Below are 18,832 nucleotides of genomic sequence, written 5' to 3' on the forward strand. Positions count from 1 at the left end.
CACTTGAGAATTCGTCAACTATGTTAAAAGCCAGAAGGTTCATGATCTTTAACTTTTCAGAGGTTATCGTGTCAGGGTGTCAGTAACTCAGTGGAAGCAAAAGCCAGGGAATTGTAGACTTAGGAATAAATTATTTTTTAAGGAAGTGAACACAGCACCTAAGGCCTCATCTTTCAAGAAGTGTGACCATAAGGGGGAACAGGGATGAGATGAAACAGTCTGACATTGGCTTGCTTTTTTTTTTTTTTAAACTTAGTACTGGAGTGACTTGGACATTCTTACCAGTTTTTCTAGTACTTTGTCCTGGTTTCCTGATAGATCACAGGAGAAAGTTCTACAAATATTTCCCACTGAAAAATGAAAAGAAACACATTATGAAAGGCTGATTTATGGAGTTTTATTTAATTTTTTTTTATTTTTGAAGAAGAAAGACTTTTTAGATTTCTGGTCTACCTGAAAATTAAGCTTGACACCGATTTATGAAAATGGTGATGAGTCTGTGCTGCTGTATGCAAACTTTATCCTCACTAAGGCACTTTTTGTTTCTAAGTTCTCTTCTCCTTTCAGCTACTCTTAAAAATTTCAACTTTGGAATTTGATCTTAAAACACTTACATCTCTTTAACCACAGATTTTGGCATGGCTAGGTGCTAGGCCTGAAATTGGACATTGACTATAACTATTTGCTTTCACTATAGAGACTTAGTTCTTAGGCTCCTCCCACCATCCCAATTTCTAATTTGAAATCTGCTCTTTAAGACCTGCTGTCGTAAAAGAGGTTTTCTGTGTCAAAGTCCTTATGGGGTATTTTCTCTCAGATCTTGGTATAAGTAGAAAACAAGATTTTGTGTGTAACTCTAGAGTTGAAATGATGGACAGCCCCCTTACCTGAACAATCATGCATCCTGGTTATTAATATGAGGCCAGTAGCTGGGTCATTATTCTCACCATAGCAGAGTTAATCACTTACTAGTAAAAGGGAGAGAGCATTCAATACATTTGAAGGCTGTTTAATCATCAACCTCGGGGATGGCAAATACCTCTCCGAGTTTCTGAGAACATATATCCCACTGCTCGCCAAGGCCTTGTCACCAAGTTTATTACTTTAATTAATTTGTTTTTCCCTTACCATGTTACTCGCATTTCTACAACCATCTATGTACTGAGTTCAGCCACTGACCAAACCATTTCCAGTCACTGCTAATGTTACACATGAAAATCATCACTTGTTTAGTTGAAGAACGTATTCTGTATTCCTAGCAGGCAAACACAAGACAAACATAGGTTTCCAAGGTATCAGCACTGAGTGCATCTGTTTCGTAATGTAATTTCATCAGTTGAGCAGATGAAGAATGCTAATTAGCTTGTTTACACATATGTGATTTAATGAGACTAAACACTTAACTGATCTTAAAGTAAGCACAACTTGTTTCCTGTTGCTGTTTTTACTTAATAAAAAACAGTGTTAGACACATTTTCTGGAAATTATAGTGCTGTGCAATATAGGAGAAGAAAGAATTTCAAGGTTGACTGGTCGGTTTTATTCTTCTGCAGCGAGATTGAATAGGAGGCTGAGAATCAAAATATTGGGTTTGGGAACAAGGGTTGAAATCCAACATTAATGAGAAGGTTAAACTTAGTGGGAGACTTTATCATAAACTGTATTATGTCAAACCCCTAAGTCCCAAACTAAAATTCTGATATGTACTACCAGAATAACTTATTTTAAGGAAAAGTTCTATTCCTTCATCAGATCCAATCTAAAATTTATTTTTTTTGTTGCTTTCCTTTTTTTTTTGAGTACTCTCTTCTTCTAGTTATTATAATTATCTTTTGATATAACTGAAATCATGGCATTCAGTTAATATAGCTCTTTTTCCTGAAAATTAATATAAAATAATGGTATTGTAATTTTTATAGTTATTTAATATTATCTACTATGCTGCCTTTTTTTACTTTCAAGTTGTACAAAACTGGATCCACATAGGCTGCTATATTTTGGAGGTGGGGTGGGTAGAGGAGATGAGGAAGTAACTCTGGTCCTACAGGCAGAATTCTGTTTGGATTAAAATGCTTCAGTTAACCTGCTCAGCTTTCTATTACCAGAGGTCAGCAAGCTATGGCTGATCCAAATCGATAGGGTGAATCTGAGGGCCAAATCCACAGCAAATTGTTTTTGCAAATAAAGTTTTATTGGAACACATCCATTCCATTCCTTTGTATATCAGCTGTGGTTGCATTCATGCTGCAATGGCAGGAGTTAAGTCACTGATAGAAACCCACAAAGCTGAAATTATCTACTCTCTGGCCTTTTACAGAAAGGTCTACTGTCCACTGATCTAAAGCATGTATGAGAATGGAAGTTAGTGAGTAATAGTTACGTTCAGATGCATTAAAGACTGAGTAACATCTATTTTCTCAGAATTGAATCATAAAATAAATGTGGTTGAGAGCCTGGGATTTCTAGGACTCCAAGTAACCATTCCCTCTATCACCAAATTACCTTTGGGTCACTCAGTAGCCTGCTGAGAGAACTCCCTATTCTATTCTGGCAGAAAATGTCTTCTGCTCGTGAATAGATAGGATCTTCCTTGTATCTTCTTGAAGATTCATAAATTACATGTGATCACAGATTTGGGGGAGGACTTTAAGTAGAGAGTAGCAGCAACTTCTTGGTTTACTCCAGTGTCATCTAGATTCAGATCCAGAGGCCCCTGCAAATCCCATGGCATGATCTTAGAGGAGTTCTTCGAAAAAAAAATTATTTGTTTTTCATTTTGATGATATTTTAAAATTATTTTGCTATTTATAGAAACAAGTATCTTCTTTTGCAGTAATCATTTCAATTAATCTTTTTTCATCTGAAACTCAGTATTTCAGATCCAAAAACATGTACTTGAGCATCACTACATATATATATATATATATTTTTTTTTTTTTTTCCTTTAAATATTGGGAGACACTGGTTTCTGCTATTCTGATTTTTCAGAAAGGAGAGCATAATGAGAATGTAGTACTTAGCCCTAAGACATAGATTTATACTTGGCTTTTGTCATAAAACCATTAAGTTCCACTCTTGTGGAATCAAACTAGCCCGAATGGGCTATAAAAATGGAAATCAGTCATTTGTGGTAGGGACATTTGGGAGAAAATTATGCTCCATTCGAAAAATATTAAAACCAAGTATTTTACTAGGATACTAAAATGCACACATAGCAAATAAAGACCTTTACCAAATGGTTCATCCATTTTGGAACTGACATGTCCACCAGAATTTTCTTCTTACTTGAAAATGACATATGAATGTATGGTCTTTGCTTTTTTACACCTCTCTTTTTCTGTTTTTGTAAGTATACAAAATCACGTGTCTTTCTGTTCTGACTTTCTACTACCCATAGACACCCCAGTCACCAGTATCCTTGATCTGCTAGTGGCTTCCGCTGCTCAGTCCCACATAAGAAGAACGGCTCACCCAGAGGTGCTCTGCAGCAGGGTGAGAGGCTACTAACACCATGTTCTGCACAAAGCTGAAGGATCTCAAGATCACAGGGGAATGCCCTTTGTCCTTACTGGCACCTGGGCAGGTTCCCAAGGAGCCGGGGGAAGAGATAGCAGGAAGCTCAGAGAGTGGCAAAGCAACTCTGCCCATCTGTCAGGATGTCCCTGAGAAGAATGTACAAAGAAGTCTTCCTCAAAGAAAGACCAGTAGGAGCCGAGTCTATCTTCATACGTTAGCGGAGAGTATTTGTAAACTGATTTTTCCCGAGGTGAGTGCTTGCCCTTTTGAGATTTTACTGATATTTTGAAAATTGTAAAAGAATATTTTTTAAGGAAAATGTTAACCCTTGCTTTCTCACTTGCAAGGCTATAAGAAATGTGGACTATTTCCTGGAAACGTATAAAACCATTTCCTGAAAACGTATAAAACCATTTCTTGAAAGCAATCATGTTCTTAAATTATGCTTAATCTTAATCAATGTTTAAGATCTTGAATTCTTTTCAACAGGATCCTGCACTCTGATGAGCTTTATGACTTTGAGTAACCACTTAGCCCCTCTTATCCTCAGCTTCCTTATCTGTGAAATGGTGGTAATAACAGTACCTACTCCCTAGAGTTTTGATGAGCGCGAAGGGACTTAATCCATGACTCTTGCCATACCATAAGTGCCTGTTAGTTGTTAGCTATTATCTTAAAATTAAATTCCTTGAAGAATAACTTATCTTCTACTCATTTTCTTCTAATTCCAAAAAGCATCGTATGTTCCCTGCCATTTGTTGAGGTGGGAAAATCTCCCTTTTCCTCCTCCGGCTCTGCGTCTGAAGTCTCTGCACAAGCCAGGCTTGACCTGTTTCCTTGAGTCAGAGTCATGGCCCCATGCTTGCACATTAGCTCGGACACTTCTTGATCTAGCTCTGTGAGCTGTGTAGCCTCATGCCCCTTTGAGATCTGGAGCACCTTCTGTTAATCCACCTATAAGAGAATTCTGGGGACAGGGCACGTACCTAATGAAGTCACATATCTTAGGAATAGAGGGATATGTGGAGAGCTCCTCTCCCCCTGCAGGGCTAACAAGAAGAGCAGCTGACAAGTCTTCATGATGTCTTCTTCCCTCTGGCAGTGTTCACAGTTTTATATAAACTCACTTAATCTGAGAGATTGGACATTGATCTAATCTGACTCCAGCTATAATAATCCACTGAACATTTTTAATTCACCCAACACCCACCCTTTGCTTTGTGTGGAGCACTGAAGAAGCACAGACTGCTGACTTTTAAAACTTAAAGGAACTTCAAAGGTAATCTTGTTTCATTTCCAGGAAGGACTTAGGGAGGTTAAACGACTTGACTAAAGTCACACATCTTCCGAAGGGCAGAGCATTACTCCTGTCAACAGTATGGCTAGGGTGACTGAGAAAGAAGGGACTAGCACTGAAGCTTCAAGATGGAGAAATTAGAATCAACAGAGAGTTGAGGGAACTTACTTCAAATACAGTTTTAACACAATAGGACTTTGGTTAATGGCCTTTGACATGGAAATATTTCATTATTCTCACCCCACCCCAGTTACTGGGCAACCAGCTTTGGCTGGGATGGGCGACATCATACTTCATAGGGAGTTGGTTGGCATCATCGTCTGGGAAGTGGTTGGGACTCTCATTTCCAAGAACAGAGTGAGACACACAGAGATGAACAGATGGTGAGGATGGGAAAGCTGGAGGGCTCCCATGCCTTCCCTGGGTCCTGTCATTACCATGTTGGCTTCATTATTGTGTTAGATAAATTTTGAATTCCTGCCATTGAAGTCAGATACACGTCAGAATCTCTTTTAAAAACATTCTGGGGGCGCCTGGGTGGCTCAGTCGGTTGGGCGTCTGCCTTTGGCTCGGGTCGTGATCTCAGGATCGAGCCCCGCATCGGGCTCCCTGCTCAGTGGGAAGCCTGCTTCTCCCTCTGCCTGCTGCTCCCCCTGCTTGTGCATGCTCTCTCTCAAATAAATAAATAAAGTCTTCAAAAAATTAAAAAAAAATATTAAAAACATTCTGAATACCAATTCTAAATGATATTTTACCTTTTTTTCTTTTTCTTCATTTGGAATAATCTGTGTTGTTCGTGAACTCATAGGAATAAACATCAAAATTTGACTAGAGCGTCATGTAGCAGGGAAGGCAAAGCTGTAGGAACTCTAGGGGGTAAAAGGGGTACATTTGGCATTAATGACTAGAACTCTGACAACTGAGACCATTTGCCTTATAACAGTACTTGCTGGATGCATTTGGACTATGTAGTGATGAGTGTAGATCACTTCATCAACTGTCCAAACATCAGCATGTCTTTGATCAAATACAACTTTTTTTTTTCACTGATTCTTTTTTATGTGGACAGATTTAATGCTTAGCCTACTGTTTAGTTTCAATTCTATCAGCAACCTAAAGGAGAGACTCAGAACGGCATTTGACAGCATTATAGTTCTTGTTTTAGATAATTAGATTTAACTCTGCAGTCATGGTGTTTTGGGTTTGTTTGGGTTTTTTTTGGCAGGGGAGGGGGCAAGTATCCTTAGAAGATTTAGAGTGGGGAGATGTCATTCCAGAGTAGTGGAATAAAAGGGCCTGAAAAGGTGTTATTGCTCATCCAATGCAAACTTTTCATTTCTGTTTTTTCCAATAAATTCCAGATTTTTTCCCTAAGCTCTATATGCACTTTAAAACTAAAAATTCTTTCCATAACTCATTTTATTAAAACAGAAGCTTGCTCTATTTTGCTTAACTCCACTGCCTCACTTGACCAGTGGGAACTGTAAGAGGGATATAAATAGTTCTTAGGGAAAAAGGAATTTCCCAACTTGGAACATAACCAGAAAATTCTTTACTTTCCTCTGGGCAAACCATAGAAAGAATCAACAGTTATATATACACTTATAGATACATATGGTTTTTATATGGAATGCAAAACATTGGCAGCCCTGCTAACCAACGCTCTAAGTCCTACTTACCAACTAGTTAGAGAAAATAAGCTGTTAACAGAGATTAATAGATCGTCAAGTATTTATGAAGTATGGAGGCTTATATACAAATATAAGCAATATATACAAATAACTTACAATGTGGAAAAACTCATGAAATACTCAGAAATCAATAAAAGAGAGTAAACGTGTAAGTATTTGATGAAAATAATTAGTTCAAAGAAAGGAGATTAGTACAAGTTTGGGTAAATGCAAGATTTGTTTCAAATCAGGGATCAACTGACCTTGGTGAAAGCTTGGATTTAAGGTATTAGAGAAAGGGGAAAGACAGAGATAGCTCCAGAGTTTTCTAGGCCAGGACATGTAAATGAAATATGAAACATAAATTCGCATTTGTAGTTGAGAAAATCAGCAGGGGGGCCGGGTGTAGGTTTTGTGAAGAGAACAGGAATTTGCTTGGCTCGAGCCACGCTGAGATTGAAGCGTTGGCAGCACATCCAAGAGGATTTCCTGACCCAGCGGAAGTGGTGCTCACAATTCCTTCGTGGAAGACCTGGCATTACCAACTGGAGTCTTCTATTTGGATTCCGATTCAGGCTGACCTTGTTTTGTGGCTGTCAGTGAGACCACCCACAAAGTGCGAAGCCTGGGAGCCACAGTCCACATCATCCAAACTCAAATTAGTCAAAGCTCATTGTTTCTTCCCAGGGTTGAGAAATTTATGGAAAATCAGTCTCCGTTTACAAAGCGTAAATTCACCGCACTCATCAGTAAAGTAATCATGTTTCTGCTTGATAGAAAAACTTCCAGGACAAATGTTTAAAATATCTATCTTCAAGTAAATTGTTGAAGGGAACGTTTAAAACTTTTCTTCTCAATTTTTAGTTGGAGCGGCTGAACCTTGCACTTCAGAGGACACTGGCGAAACACAAACTAAAAGAAAGCAGGTAAACTGAACCACTTTAGGTTGTGTGAACCTCCCATTACACTTAACTGATAATCACTGCAAATAGACACCACTCAGTGAATGCGTCGACATTTTTCGAATCACTGTGGTATTCGAGAAACTGGACTAAGTGTTTTAACTGCCACTAATCTGAAAGTAAGTGCATTTATTTTTCACATTGAATACATCCCTGAGCTCAGATTTATATAAAATGTTTAGGATTTTACAGCTGTTCAGGAAAAGGTAGAACTGAGTTTCAAGCCTGAGTTTTTCAGGAGCCCATGATTTTAACTATGTTGCCATATACTGCTGCTTTTAACAAGCTATAAAGCCTATTCTTTCCTACTAGAGGTAATGTCAATACTTCACAGGTAAGGCAGGGATCCCAGATGATCAGTACAGACTCCTGTCAAAAGGTGGAGCAGGGTCCCAGTGCAGGGGAGGGGGGAGGGGGGCACCTCCCGCACACGTCAAACTTTCAGCTGCTGCAGCAGGAGGAGATTGAAAAAGAATCAAAGTTGGGAGGGTGGTTGAAAGGGAGGGGTTGGGGCGCCTGGGTGGCTCAGTCGTTAAGCGTCTGCCTTCGGCTCAGGTCATGGTCCCAGGGTCCTGGGATCGAGCCCCGCATCGGGCTCCCTGCTCCGCGGGAAGCCTGCTTCTCCCTCTGCCACTCCCCCTGCTTGTGTTCCCTCTCTCGCTGTGTCTCTCTCTGTCAAATAAATAAATAAAATCTTTAAAAATAAATAAATGAAAGGGAGAGGTTGACTCAGGGGGCTTGAGGCAACAGCTGTTTATCAGTCCTAAGGGAAGTGTTTCCACATTTTTGTAACCCCTTTGGTTATATTTGTGGGCACTGGCTGAGTATCAGTTCCATCTATACTTTTTTCTTTTTTTTTTTTTTTTTTTTAAAGATTTTATTTATTTATTTGAGAGAGAGAATGAGATAGAGAGAGCATGAGAGGGTCAGAGGGAGAAGCAGACTCCCTACCGAGCAGGGAGCCTGATGTGGGACTCGATCCCGGGACTCCAGGATCATGACCTGAGCCGAAGGCAGTCGCTTAACCAACTGAGCCACCCAGGCGCCCCTATACTTTTTTCTTGAACTCTGTCTTTGAAATTTGTTTAAAGAAAGGGTTTAAAGGATTAATATATAAGATGGTTCGTTTTTTTTTTTTTTAAGCCGCTTTCTAGAGTTAATTTTTTCAAATACATCTTGGCACATTTACTGCTGGCGTGGAATTTGATTGGCCTTGTTTTTGATTCCTTGGAATCTCGAGGATTATTTCATTTGTAAATAATAGAATAAATACTTGGGTTCAAATTTGCAGAATTGAACATTGCAGCTTTGCAAACCAACACCGTTGTCGGGAATATGTTATACATTCATTCATCTGCCTATTTCTCATGAGTGGGTTATCTGTCCTTCATTTTCCCTGTTGACTAACTGGTCCCAGACTGCAGACAGCGGGCAAGCCAGAACGGGTCAGGAGGGGTCCAGAAGGAGAGAGTGTGAATCTCTGTGTCTGACAGAAGCTTTGTTTACACAAGTGATAGGAAAAGCATTCCAGAATGCCTCTGACCTCAATTCTCAGTCAAGCTGATAAGATAGCCACCAGTCATTGTAGCTAGCTACTGTGTCTGTCTGCTTAAGTCCTTGGCAGCCAGTTGCCTCAAAATTGATTCTCAGGGCTTTGTGTTCTGAAATGTTCCAAGCCAGAGGCTGCAGGGGTTCAGTTAGGATGTATTCCCAGTGGTGTATCTCTTTAAAAATACCTCAAAACTTAAAAAAAAAAATCATTTTATTTGGAAATCTGAAAAGCTTTTTTTTACCGTTTCCTTGATTTCTTAAAGAGCTGATCATACTTTTAAATTGTGCTAATGATAATTATTCAGTTGTTGAAATAAGATGACAAACCTTTTTTCTCATGACTGCCTGCTGATAGGCTAAATGGCTTCTTCTGCTTTGCTTTTTTTTAGTTCTTGGATATATTTTTTGTTTCCTTTTTCCCCCCATCTTCATTTTGGAAAGTCAGCTGCCATTTCTACTGCTCTCAGCCTGCCAACCACTGAACATAACTCTTTTTTTGGACTATTTATTATCTTATATGATTTGAAAAGAAAAAATCAAGATATTAAACAATAAACTGTCCCTAAATGAAGACTGGAGCCCTCTGCTCCCCACCTTTTAAGTGAATGAATTTTAATACAGTCATTGTGATATCTCTCTGGGTTGGTTTCACAGAGAGCTTTTGCTTTGTTTCTTTTCCTGGGAATCTTCTTTTTTTTTTTTTTTTAAAGATTTTATTTATTCATTTGAGACACAGAGATAGAGAGAGAGAGCATGAGAGGGGAGAGGCAGAGGCAGAGGGAGAAGCAGGCTCCCCGCTGAGCCAGGAGCCGGATGCGGGGTTCGATCCCAGGACCCTGGGATCATGACCTGAGCTGAAGGCAGACGCTTAACCATCTGAGCCACCCAGGCGCCCCTTCCTGGGATCTTCTGATCACATCAGCATATCTGTGCATGGCTGGTATGTGTGTGTGAGTGTGTGTATGTGTATATGTGTGTGTGTATGTGTGTGTGTGTACAAGCACACACACACATTTGCGGGCACATATGCAGGTTTAGTCTCTTTTTCTAAAGGTCAAGACAGAGAACTTATTTTTATTTGCATTATGTGCTGTTTGCACTCAGTTTTGCTCACATCTCATATCATGGGTGCAGGGAATTGGCAGAATTAGGGTTCTCTGAGCAGAAATGCTCTCATTCTTTAGGAAAACAAAACAGGAATTGCTTAAATGAGAAAAATAAGCAAATTTGAAGAAGATTAACATAAAATAATATATAACAAGAAGTTTGGGGATATCTAGACTCACACTAAATATAAAATTAGATAGTGAACCTCAACCAATTTAGATAAGGAAATATTTCTACCTAGCATTTTAAACAGTTATAAGCAATGTACCTTTATGTGATAAAGTAGTGGACTGAGCAGTTTTCCTTCTTGAAAATATTTCGTTTTGAAACTTCTCTACATGTATTGTGTTTTATTGAAACCTGTTTAAAATTTAGATTTTTGCCTGTTTGTAAACTTGGCTTATCTAATGGTAAATTGAACTACAAATAGAACCTTAGGTGTCTTTTAACATGTGTTAGTAATTTGGTCATAACAAGTCATCACTATCAGAAATCATCAAAAAACAAATAGGCAAACATGAATCAATAAGTCATCTACTCAAATTACCAAAACTTTTTATCAGTCAAAATGTATGCTATTATATTATCAACTTCTGTGCTGTAAAAACCAATGCAGTAATTGAATAAAGAATAGATTTCTTTAGTTACTAATTTTTATACACATAGCTCAATGTAATAATGCTGGAGAGTTAAATATATAGAACCTTAAACTCAGAAGCAAGATATGCTACGTATTTGTTTTAGAAAAAAGATAGTGGGGGCACCTGGGTGGCTCAGTCCCTTAAGCGACTGCCTTCAGCTCAGGTCATGATCCCAGGGTCCTGGAATGGAACCCCAAGTCGGACTCTCTGTTCAACAAGGAGTGTCCTTCTCCCTCTGCCTGCTGCTCTCCCTGCTTGTGCCCTCTCTCTCTCTCTTTCTCTCACTGTCTCTGTCAAATAAATAAATAAAATTAAAAAAAAAAAGAAAAGAAAAAAGATAGTGGAACTTAAAAAGTGAAATCCATCAGTATGTAAATTTTTCTTCTTGGTTGTGTTATCAGAAAAACCCTGGGGGTGCCTGGGTGCCTCAGTTGGTTGAGCAACTGCCTTCGGCTCAGGTCACGATCCTGGAGTCCCGGGATCAAGTCCCACATCGGGCTCCCTGTTCAGCAGGGAGTCTGCTTCTCCCTCTGACCCTCCCCCTCTCGTGCTGTCTCTCTTATCCTCTCTCTCTCTCTCAAATAAATAAATAAAATCTTTAAAAAAAAAAAAAAGAAAAACCCTGGGCGGCTTTATTACCATCCTTACTTGCCCATTTCATACACTGGTTCCCTGCCAGTGTAAACCTCTACAGTATTAGCCTAGGTAAAGTTAACTTACAAGGTATATATGCTTCAAAAAAATGAGGAAACACTACAAATCAGGTATATTTTGGGGTTGCACATGTCATTGCTCCTTTCTTGTAAACTTGATAGTCACGATTTGCCTCTACAGAAAAGGCAGCTCAAACTATTTTCTGTCGTCATGTCTGTATGTTATAATCAGAAGTTGCAGCATTCATTTGTCAGTTTATAATTTAAGATGTTGACATATTTTCAGGATATCTTTGGAAAGAGAAGACTTGGAAAAAATAATTACAGACCACGCAATTGCAGCAGGTAATAGAATTGTTTAAGTATATGTAATTAGGGAGTAATTATTCTTACAGAACTAATATTTTACCTATAAACTAATATTTGCTATTAGTAGGAACATTTACCTGTAGAACTAAAATTTTCTCCTAAAATATTCATATTTATTTTTTGGTGACTTCCAGTGTGAAGTATTCAGTATTATGTATTGTGTTAACATAAAGAGTAATTCTTTTTTCATGCTGTGTATTTTTGTTTGACCGAAAACATTTCCTCTTCTTTATAATGTTTATTTGCTAAGACATAGATAAGGCTGCATGGGAAGCTGACTCATAGACATTTACATGCTTTGGCCTTGAACTTAACTAAGTATTCTTCATTTATTCATGAAAAATTTTATTCAACAAAGTAAAATAAAGAATTTTTTTGAAGGTTGGAAGCAATCCTGGGAAAAAGGGTTAGCAGAGTTCTCATATTAATGATTAGTTTGAGGGAAGCAAGTAGATGAGTAACTTTGTCGTACTGTCCTTTTCAAAGTTGGAGGACACGGACCAATGGGTTAAATCTTTCTGAAGATACAAGATACTAAGAATTTAATGATAATGGTGATGGCTGACATACTGAGCCCTTCCTGGGAGCTGGGCACTATTTTAAACATAGTCTCTCCACATCACAACAGTGCAATGGAAAGGGCACTATTGTTCTTCCAAATTACAGATGAGAGAAAAAATGATACACAAACTTTAAAGAATAAAGGAGATTAGGGAAGGAGAAGTTACAGGAAGTAAATTCCAAACAAATATTCAGGTAACATTAAACAACAAGAATGCTGTTTTGCTTAAAAAAAAAAAATTAAAAATGACTTTATATCATCTCTAAAGAAAAAAATGACAAAATTGAGTTTCATGACTGGTGACTTTAAATTCATTCCTGTTTGACATTCCTACTGCTGGAGGCCCTCCAAGTGGGGACAGTGCCCCTTCGCCAAGATGTACTGTGTTTGTCATTAACAGAATGACGGGAGAGCTTTTTCTGAAATGAACCTGATTCTGTAATACTGATTGTTCTTTTGTAAGAACGGTCTCTTCAGGGAGATTAAAAGTCGTATAGTATACTTAATTTATCATTCTTTTGTAATTAACTGATGGGGAATTTTTATTTGGCGTTTCCAGAATTGTAGAAACTCACCGACATAGATAATCTGAATATAGATGGCTAATTTTGGTGGAAACTCTTGTTACCAGACATAAAGGGGACCAGATCATCCCATCAAATGGTGTTAAAAATAGTAGTTAACTGTACTAGAGCTCTTCCAGGAATGATAGAGTTGATATGGCAGAAAAGGTATTCTTTGCTTTCAGGAGTTCCAGTGGAAATCGTCAAAGAATCTCTCGGGGAAGAGCTTTTCAAAATATGTTACGAGGAAGACGAACACATCCTGGGTGTGGTTGGAGGAACCCTCAAAGATTTTTTAAATAGCTTCAGCACCCTTCTGAAACAGAGCGGCCACTACCAAGGAGCAGAAAAGAGAGGCGGGTTTGAGGACGCTTCCATTCTGTGCCTGGATAAAGATCAGGATTTCTTAAATGTATACTATTTTTTCCCTAAGAAAATCACGTCCCTGATTCTTCCTGGCATCATTAAGGCTGCTGCGCGCGTGTTGTACGAAACCGAAGTCGAAGTGTCTCTCCTGCCTCCCTGCTTCCGAAATGATTGCAGCGAGTTCGTCAATCAGCCCTATCTGTTGTATTCCCTTCACGTCAAAAGCACCAAACCATCCCTGTCCCCGGGCAAACCCCAGTCCTCACTGGTGATCCCCGCTTCCCTCTTCTGTAAGACCTTTCCTTTCCATTTCATGTTTGACAAGGACTTGACGATTCTGCAGTTTGGCCATGGCATTCGAAGGCTGATGAACAGGAGAGACTTTCAAGGAAAGCCGAATTTTGAAGAGTACTTTGAGATTCTGACTCCCAGAATCAACCAAACGTTTAGTGGAATCATGGCTATGTTGAACATGCAGTTTGTCATCCGAGTGAGGAGGTGGGACAACTCTGTGAAGAAATCTTCAAGGGTAAGGAAAATGTCATAGTAGTTGGAATATGAGAAATGATTTTATTTCTTGTTTAAGGACTAGAAACAAAAAGGTAGGAAGATAGGCATCACTTCAAACGTTTTGATGAAACACCGGTATGTTTGAGACAATTCTAATATAATTTTAAGGCTGACATAATTTAAAACAAAATCCTTTCATTCATTTGCTTGCTTACTTGATTCGTTACTTCACAAATATTTATTGGATGCGGTCTACCTTTTAAAATCCTCTCAGAGTATTTTATAAGCCAAAGTAGATAAATATTTATATAAAAATATGCTTTCGATCATCATCAAATAGCTGGCAGTTTGGAGTAACAAGAGGCATTATTCTGCAACAAACAAAAACTACTTGTTTCTTAGAGGAGACAACTAAATGGACTTTTTAATCAATATTTAATAGACATGGAAAATCAAGAACTTTTTAATTGTTAGAGAATGTTGTGGGGGTTGTTCTTATGGTAGAGAATTTGGGTAATTATTTAGTCCAAGGAAAGAGTTTGCAAAATCATAGTTGATGGTACAAGCAAAGCTAATATTCAGGCTTATATGCATATAACTTTTAAACGTGCATAATTCCAGGAGATGTGCAGTTTGTTCCCAAAATGAAAACAGTTTTACCACTTTTTATCATAAAAGCAATGTAGCTAAATGCTCAAAATAGGTAATACTTAAAGATGTTCACTGCAGCCAAAAAATCAAAGACGTTAGTTAGATACATTTTTTTGTGTGTGAAACATAACAAAATACTACTTGCAACTTCCTTTTTCTCACTAAACAACACATTTCCATGTCGTGAGGTATAGGCCTATTTCCTTTTTCCAAAGACTGTATAGAATCCCATTGTATGCTTGTCTCCTACCTAAGGACATTGGGGTTGATTTTACTCTTTGCTGCAGGGAACACACTTATACGTATTTGTTCTCACTCATACAGTAAACCAGGATGATCACCTACAGCCTCACGTCTCTCAAGGCTTCCTAGGTACAATCCTTTATGCTATCTGCTACTATGAAAAGAATATAATAGCAGAAGCATCAGCATTCCCCCTAGTGAGAAAGCCTTGAGGCAATAATTTTTTGCATTGTTTATTGAAAATCATGATCTCTATGTAGAGTTATTCCAATCTGTCCGTTCTTCAAATGCCCACGTGCATTTTAGAATGCACAGTACATTGGAACTATAAGAAAGCATATTGTTCCTTTTCAGCAGGTAGAAAAAAACCATTTAGACACAAAGGAATCACAACTGTATCTTCTGCCTTTCCTTTTGTCTCAAAAAGGTGTTGGAAACTGAAATAAACCACGACAATTGGTTTGCCTTTGCTTCCCAGGTTATGGACCTCAAAGGCCAAATGATCTACATTGTTGAATCCAGTGCAATCTTGTTCTTGGGGTCACCCTGTGTGGACAGATTAGAAGATTTTACGGGACGAGGGCTCTACCTCTCAGACATCCCAATTCACAATGCGCTGAGGGATGTAGTCTTGATAGGGGAGCAAGCCAGAGCGCAAGATGGCCTGAAGAAGAGGCTGGGCAAGCTGAAGGCCACCCTTGAGCAAGCCCACCAAGCCCTGGAGGAGGAGAAGAAGAAGACGGTGGATCTCCTGTGCTCCATATTTCCCTGCGAGGTTGCGCAGCAGCTGTGGCAAGGGCAAGTTGTGCAAGCCAAGAGGTTCAGTGACGTCACCATGCTTTTCTCAGACATCGTGGGGTTCACGGCCATCTGCTCCCAGTGCTCACCGCTGCAGGTCATCACCATGCTCAATGCACTCTACACTCGCTTTGACCAGCAGTGCGGCGAGCTGGATGTCTACAAGGTAGGGGTGGAGGAGGGCAAGGCCCATTTGACAGGCAAAAGACACTGAGGAAAAGCACGGCCGCCAGGACCCCCGAGTTACTGAGTTACCGCGCAGATGAAAGGCTTTCTCTGCAAGCCACGTCCTGGGAGCAGGCATTGTGTGTTAACCATGTGGGTGTGCTCTAGCCAGAAATAGCTCCGAATCTGCTCAGAAACAGAGATAATGATTCCATGAAAGAACTGCCCCATTGTCTTCTCAAAGAATAAGCATAGAATGGAGGGGTGATAGGCTGAGTGGAGGATGGGGTGTAGGATCCGTGAACGGGTACAGTTTAAAAGTCAGTGAACGTGACACTGGACTGTGGCAACTGAGTTGAATTATCAAGCATGAGATAATTCCAGGTATGACTTGCATGGGGAAAAGTTATCCTCTGTAAAAGTACAGAAGAAACATGAGGAGTAATACTACTTTTCATAGTAGGAGTATGCAAACTATCTTTTCATAGAGGAGTATACAAACTATCTTCAAATAGGTTAACTCAAGATGGAGTTAACGTGATACTTAGTATGGCTGATTAAGAGGAAAAAAACACTGACTTAAGGCATTATTGAAGGGAGGCCAAGGGCAGAGACATCCGTGCAAAGAGAGGCCTGTCTTCAAATCTTGTTCTCTACTTGCTTTGTAAGGTGAGAAAGTGGAATAGCCTTTCTCATTTCTAAAACAGAAAGTAATATCCACCTACACAATTTAGATGCATGACTAACATACATTATGTTTCATGAACAGGCCTATTACCAAGATGATGGTAAATAATATCTGTTATTCATGATGTAGCAGGGTTTACTGAGTGTCTACCACGTACTGGGCATCATTCTAGGCACAGGGAGGCTCAGTAATTGTCTCTAACGAGTACTAGCCCTTTTTTTTTTAAAATGTAACTCAATTAGCCATAAGAGAACTAATGAAGTGATTTTGTGTTCTGTGTTTCTAGAATTAAAGCCTATTTTTTACTAATTTAAAGTCTTTCACATTATTCTCGCCACTGGCATTAAGAATAAAGCACCCTTCTCATTAAGAATAAAGCACCCTGTGTGGCTTGAATCACCTTTTAGTTTGTCGCATACAATCTGGCGTTTCAGAGATTCACCCAACATGAAATAAATACATTATTGAGGAAAAGACAAATATTATTTATGGGAATACATAAGCCTCTGCTTTGTTCCAATCTAGCCGCTCGAAATAAAACCTTCCTTTTAAGAATTTCCAGCAGGAAATTCCAGACAGAGCCATGATCCCCCTGGGGGGGGGGGAAAAAAGAGGTCCATGTATAATTACTGATAAAATAATTGGCTTTCGTTAGGTTAAACTTGATGGCCTCTTGTGGAATTTACTATATTTGTTTGTAGATAGTTTCTATCTTGACATTGTCTCTTCTGGGAATTGTAAGAAGAAAGTCTCGCTCTCGCTTGCAGCTGCTGTGCTTGCTAGCAGAGGCGGTAGGCTTCTTCTACAAATTTCTACTTGTTGAAACTAAAACAATTCAGTTATTCCAACAAGTATTCAGAATCTGTGCTCCTTACCACATGGATAGTAGCCACAGTTCCGTGGTTAATCCGTCCACAACCCAAGCTAGATAGTGAATCATCTGCTCTGTCCTTATTCCCACCTTCTCTTCACTTCTGATTTTGCATGAAAATACCTGGAGATAGCTATGAATAAATCAGGAAGGGTCTTCACCAGGAGATAAATGTAAGATGCACAGAATGTGTAATCATTTGCTCGCCTGTGAGTGTGGTGGCTTCCAAGGAACAGTCTAGCTTCTTTTTCCTCCCAGGACCTGTTTGTACCACGACTTTATTTAATTTCATTTTCTTGTTGTCTTTTAGTCTTTTGTTCATTTTTCAATTTATTCAGTATTCATTTATTGATTGTTTTAGCGCATTTTTACTGTCAGCCAGGGTTGGCCAGCATGAATGGAAAGATCTCATATGTGGGGGTAGAGGAGGGAGGGGCCGACCACTGCCAGATTTCCATATGACAAGGTGAAAGCCTGATTGAGAACACAGGCTTCTGTGATAGCGTAGAGAATAGGCATCTAACACCAAGTAGGAGTGAGGGCGCCACTTCTTCTAATTAAGTAACACTTATTGGGCACATGAGATATGTTAGCCATTATTTTAGGCACTTCTTATATATTCGTTGCTGAGGAAAATCTTCTAAGAGGCATGCCACCTGGTTCACTTGGTAGCAAATATACTGGGCACTGTTAGGAGTTAGTAAAACAGGCAAACTGAGAGCTAACATTCTACTGGGGAAAAGAAGGAACGTGAACCAATGAGTAAATTTATAGCATTCCAACTGGTGTGCTATTCTGGATAAAGCTGAGGAGGAGAAGTGCAGAAGGTAAGGGTGATTGCTGTTTTATAGAGGGTAGTTGCGAGAGGCGTTTCTCACGTGGGGATGTTTTAGCAGACACTGGAAGAAATGAGGGACACGCCAAGTGGCTCTCTGCGGGAGATTGTTCCAGCCAAAGGAATAGCAAATGGGAACATGTTTGGTACGTTTGAGGGATAACAGGAGGCCAATGGCACTGGGACAAAGTGAGCAAGAGAGAGGATGAAGAAATAAAATCAGAGATTAGCAGAAAGGTCAGAAGAACTTTGGAGGCATTTTAAGAGTTTCAGCATTGATTCTGAGTGAAATGGAGAATCACTGAAGGTTTGTCTCCCTTTCTTTTTTCCTTTCTCATCTCCCTCCATACTAGAAGGTTTGGATAAGAGGAGTGATATGATCTAATAAGTTAAAATAAATATTTAGAGGAGAAGAAACATGCAATGATGAAGATTTGGTGGATTATTTGTGGATTTAAATTAACCAGTAGCTTTGTCATCAGCATCACGGATAGATAAAAATCCCGTTACAACAATGTAATGACAATGATTAACACTTGGAATTTGTAGAACAGCTTGATTTTCAATAGCCTTCCAAGCACCCTTGTTTGACATCTTGATTTCTATACTTCGTGACTGATATTCATGGAGACCTACTTATAGTTGCTCTGAGAATCCCCAAATCCTTTTGAAAAACTATAATGTCTTAGTTTCATATCACACATTCTTGCTAACTTCATATGACATTGATTGAGCAGGGACTGTTTAAAACACTGCACGCAAAGAGGATATAAAATCAGCAAGTGATTCCGATATCTTTAAGCAATTTGTTATA

The 18,832-nt window shown here is 39.1% G+C and overlaps 1 protein-coding gene across 8 annotated transcripts in view; it reads left to right on the top strand.

The window, feature by feature from the left end:
* Positions 1-18,832, top strand: part of GUCY1A1 (guanylate cyclase 1 soluble subunit alpha 1) — a 61,204-nt gene that overhangs the window by 28,136 nt on the left and 14,236 nt on the right. For 7 of the 8 annotated variants that reach the window (XM_078069355.1, XM_078069350.1, XM_078069351.1 and 4 more), the window contains 5 exons: positions 3,398-3,766; positions 7,348-7,409; positions 11,684-11,742; positions 13,077-13,786; positions 15,089-15,625. In XM_078069355.1, coding sequence (XP_077925481.1) covers positions 3,512-3,766; positions 7,348-7,409; positions 11,684-11,742; positions 13,077-13,786; positions 15,089-15,625 — 1,623 coding nt within the window. In that variant the 5' untranslated portion in view covers positions 3,398-3,511. The remainder of the gene's footprint in view (positions 1-3,397; positions 3,767-7,347; positions 7,410-11,683; positions 11,743-13,076; positions 13,787-15,088; positions 15,626-18,832) is intronic. The other variant, XM_078069357.1, reaches the window with a different exon arrangement.

The sequence above is a fragment of the Halichoerus grypus genome, chromosome 3, assembly GCF_964656455.1.
Source record: "Halichoerus grypus chromosome 3, mHalGry1.hap1.1, whole genome shotgun sequence".
NCBI classification, from domain to species: Eukaryota; Metazoa; Chordata; class Mammalia; order Carnivora; family Phocidae; genus Halichoerus; species Halichoerus grypus.